Source organism: Micropterus dolomieu, linkage group LG04, assembly GCF_021292245.1.
Source record: "Micropterus dolomieu isolate WLL.071019.BEF.003 ecotype Adirondacks linkage group LG04, ASM2129224v1, whole genome shotgun sequence".
Classification (NCBI taxonomy): Eukaryota; Metazoa; Chordata; class Actinopteri; order Centrarchiformes; family Centrarchidae; genus Micropterus; species Micropterus dolomieu.
The window spans coordinates 33,977,327-33,981,937 of NC_060153.1; the positions used below are offsets into that span (position 1 = coordinate 33,977,327).

General features: G+C 47.6%; 1 protein-coding gene across 1 annotated transcript in view; it reads right to left on the reverse strand.

Moving 5' to 3' along the window:
* The window catches only part of LOC123969286 (mitogen-activated protein kinase kinase kinase kinase 3-like), a 59,255-nt gene that overhangs the window by 50,654 nt on the left and 3,990 nt on the right, over positions 1 to 4,611 (reverse strand). The window contains exon 2 of the mRNA XM_046046536.1: positions 4,214 to 4,271. Within this exon, the coding sequence (XP_045902492.1) occupies positions 4,214 to 4,271 (58 nt within the window). The remainder of the gene's footprint in view (positions 1 to 4,213; positions 4,272 to 4,611) is intronic.

Genomic DNA, 4,611 nt, shown 5'->3' on the forward strand with positions numbered 1-4,611 from the left:
AATCCTCTTCACTTTATATATGCTTCCTTTAGGCAATATTATCAGGAAATATTCCATAAGCTTTCATTGTTATGCAGATGATACTCAGTTATATCTATCGATCAAGCCAGATGAAACTCATCAGTTAGCTAAACTCCAAATGTGCCTTCAGGATGTTAAAACCTGGATGACCTGTAATTTTCTAATGTTAAATTCAGATAAAACTGAAGTTATTGTTCTGGGGCCCAAGCACCTCCGTCACGCATTATCTAAAGATATAGTTTCCCTTGATGGCATCGCCCTGGCCTCCAGCACCACTGTGAGGAATCTTGGAGTTATCTTTGATCAGGACATGTCGTTTAAGTCTCACATTAAGCAAATTTCAAGGACCGCCTTTTTTCACCTACGTAATATTGCGAAAATCAGGAACATCCTGTCTAAAAATGATGCAGAAAAACTAGTCCATGCATTTGTTACTTCTAGGCTGGATTACTGCAATTCTTTATTATCAGGCTGCTCGAAAAAGTCCATTAAGACTCTTCAGCTGATCCAGAATGCTGCAGCACGTGTTCTGACAGGAACCAGGAAAAGAGATCATATTTCTCCTGTCTTAGCTTCTCTACATTGGCTTCCAGTAAAATCCAGAATAGAATTTAAAATCATTCTTCTTACCTACAAAGCTCTTAATGGTCATCCATCTTATCTTAAAGAGCTCATAGTACCTTACTACCCCACCAGAGCACTGCGCTCCCAGAATGCAGGGTTACTTGTGGTTCCTAGAGTCTCCAAAAGTAGACTAGGAACCAGGTTCCAGTTTGGGTTCAGGAGGCAGACACCATCTCCACATTTAAGAGTAGGCTTAAGACTTTCCTCTTTGATAAAGCTTATAGTTAGGGCTGGCTCAGGTAGTCCTGAACCATCCCTTAGTTATGCTGCTATAGGCCTAGACTGCCGGGGGATTTCCCATGATGCACTGAGCTCCTCTCTCCTCTACTTTCTCTCCCTCTGTATGCAACCTCATCCCATTATTGCATGTTACTAACACAACTTCTCCCCTTTCCGGTAGTCTTGTGCTTTCTCGTCCCTCTCCTCTCTCCTCCTATCACTTCCTGCAGGTGTTTCTGGCTCTGGAGCTGTGGAGTCTGAATCTGTGGTTGCGGGTCACCTGCTGCCCCCGTGTTCCTGCTCGACACCCTCTGCTGCAACGACTATTGTTACTAGTCCTATTATTATTGTTATTATAATCATTAACATTACGATTGTTATCATTGCCTCTCTCTCTCTCTCCCCCCCCCCCCTTCGCCCCCAACCGGTGGAGGCAGATGGCCGCCCGCCCTGAGCCATGGTTCTGCTCGAGGTTTCTGCCTCTTAAAGGAAGTTTTTCCTTGCCTCTGTCTCCTAGTGCTGCTCTTGGTGGGAACTGTTGGGCTTCTGTAAATAACATCACAGAGTACGGTCTAGACCTGCTCTTTATGAAAAGCGCTGTGAGATAACTGTTGTTGTGGTTTGGCGCTATATAAATAAAATTGAATTGAAAAACCTGTATAGTTGTGAGTGGAATCACCTTGGGTGTAAATAGTTTCCACGGGTTAATCCAGTAGGTGGAGGTGATGCCAACCGCCATGAAACACCAAAGAAGTAAAAGAATGAAAAAAAGTCCCATAAGTGAGTAGGATGGAGGTGTATGTGTTGGGGGAGGGGGGTCGCGAAATATTTTCAACCTCAAAAAGGGTTCGGACTGCCAGAAAGGGTAAGAACCACTGCATTAGATGTTAATAGGTGGGTTTGACTTCATGCTGCGCAGTGCTGACTTAACGTGATGCATGCTGGACTTAAAATAAGGCAAGCTGGTTAGAAATTGTGTCCGACTTTCACCGGCGCTGCAAAACGTCACCATGTCACATGACATTAAAACCTTGCGGGGGCAAGCCAGATGCAGGCGCCGATTCCGGCGGCCGCAGTTGCTTTTCCACGGCTGCACCAAGTTGGAACAACACTATTGCCTGGTCATCAGTCATTGATCTCAGCTCACAGTAAGCTCGCGTAGGTAGAATGTATCCGACTTGACGGCGTTTTTATTCCCTGCCCCTGCAGTCACCTGCAGCACACGTTAGACCATCAAGTCGGCAAGTCAGCCGCCGTCATCTCGAACGCACCTAATGACTCCATGATCTTTCCTCTAGCGCCACCCTCAGGCCAACCTCCTCCTGTCTGCTGTGTGGATGGGTGAGAGAGGGTATAAATGCAGCCATTTAAATGTTGAGACTGTAAGAACACAAAGATGATCAGGATGCTGTTTGTAATGCAGCCTGCAGGGGGCGCTGCGTGCAGGGCTTAATGAAAATATCAGTGTCCTCATAAAGACAGTGATACAGCAGGATGCTCTGAGACTGTGTGTGTGTGTTAACCTGCAGAATGATAAACACCTGATCAGTATTCACTGGATATATATCACACACCCACATACAGTAACACAGTTCTGCAGTTGTCTTCATTAGTTTCTATAGCCTGATCATCTAATGGGGAGCCTCAGGATACACACAGTAACACACACACACAGTGCGATGCAGCTGGACCCCCTGCTGACTGCTGCAGTCTGCCTGCACTGATTAATGAGGAGGATGAAGATGATGAAGAGCTGCATCACTGAAGTGAAAACGTCTCAATCATCTGTCAAAACTAACCTACTACGTCTTCAGGAAGTCACCGCAACAACAATGTAACTTCACAAGAGACAGAAAGCTGAAGTGACCTGACGACACGTTGATTCACTGCATTGGGTACAGTGGGGCTCGCAGTGCATTGTGGGAAGATAATGGTGGGTGAAGTGATGCAGTGGTGATTGACTGCAGTGGGTACAGTGGGGCTCGCAGTGCATTGTGGGAAGATAATTTGTATGTGATATGAAGTGATGCAGTGGTGATTGACTGCAGTGGGTACAGTGGGGCTCGCAGTGCATTGTGGGAAGATAATGGCCCGTGATGTGATGCAGTGGTGATTCACTGCAGTGGGTACAGTGGGGCTCGCAGTGCATTGTGGGAAGATAATTGCATGTCATGTGATGCAGTGGTGATTGACTGCAGTGGGTACAGTGGAGCACGCAGTGCATTGTGGGAAGATAATTGCATGTGATGTGATGCAGTGGTGATTGACTGCAGTGGGTACAGTGGGGCTCGCAGTGCATTGTGGGAAGATAATTGCATGTCATGTGATGCAGTGGTGATTGACTGCAGTGGGTACAGTGGGGCACGCAGTGCATTGTGGGAAGATAACTGCATGTGATATGAAGCTATGCAGTGGTGATTGACTGCAGTGGGTACAGTGGGGCTCGTAGTGCATTGTGGGAAGATAATGGTGGGTGAAGCGATGCAGTGGTGATTGACTGCAGTGGGTACAGTGGGGCTCGCAGTGCATTGTGGGAAGATAATGGCCCGTGATGAGATGCAGTGGTGATTCACTGCAGTGGGTACAGTGGGGCTCGCAGTGCATTGTGGGAAGATAATTTCCTGTGATGTGATGCAGTGGTGATTCACTGCAGTGGGTACAGTGGGGCACGCAGTGCATTGTGGGAAGATAATTGCATGTGATATGAAGTGATGCAGTGGTGATTGACTGCAGTGGGTACAGTGGGGCTCGCAGTGCATTGTGGGAAGATAATGGCCCGTGATGTGATGCAGTGGTGATTGACTGCAGTGGGTACAGTGGGGCTCGCAGTGCATTGTGGGAAGATAATGGCCCGTGATGTGATGCAGTGGTGATTGACTGCAGTGGGTACAGTGGGGCTCGCAGTGCATTGTAGGAAGATAATTGCCTGTGATGTGATGCAGTGGTGATTCACTGCAGTGGTTACAGTGGGGCTCGCAGTGCATTGTGGGAAGATAATGGCCCGTGATGTGATGCAGTGGTGATTCACTGCAGTGGTTACAGTGGGGCTCGCAGTGCATTGTAGGAAGATAATTGCCTGTGATGTGATGCAGTGGTGATTCACTGCAGTGGTTACAGTGGGGCTCGCAGTGCATTGTGGGAAGATAATGGCGGGTGATGTGATGCAGTGGTGATTGACTGCAGTGGGTACAGTGGGGCTCGCAGTGCATTGTGGGAAGATAATGGCCCGTGATGTGATGCAGTGGTGATTCACTGCAGTCGGTACAGTGGGGCACGCAGTGCATTGTGGGAAGATAATGGCGTGTGATGTGACGGCAGGATGAACAGATTTTGCTGCTTTGATTCCTACCAGGCTCCAGCTTGATGACCTTGATGGCGGCCAGCTCTCCGGTGCCGACGCTCCTCGCCTGCCGACAGACAGAGATCGTTTCTTAATCATCAACATTCAACATTTCTTAATGTTTGTTCTCATGTTCCAAAGGTTCTGCAAAATGAGCTGCTCATAATAAACTTACATTTTATTAAACACAGGATCCGAAGCAGCAGCCATCAATTCATGCACACGCCCTCAGAGCTCTGTGTGTGTGTGTGTTACTGTGTGTGTTTGTTTGTGTGTGTGTGTGTTACTGTGTGTGTTTGTGTGTGTGTGTGTGTGTTACTGTGTGTGTGTGTGTGTTACTGTGTGTGTGTGTGTGTTACTGTGTGTGTGTGTGTGTGTGTTACTGTGTGTGTGTGTGTTACTGTGTG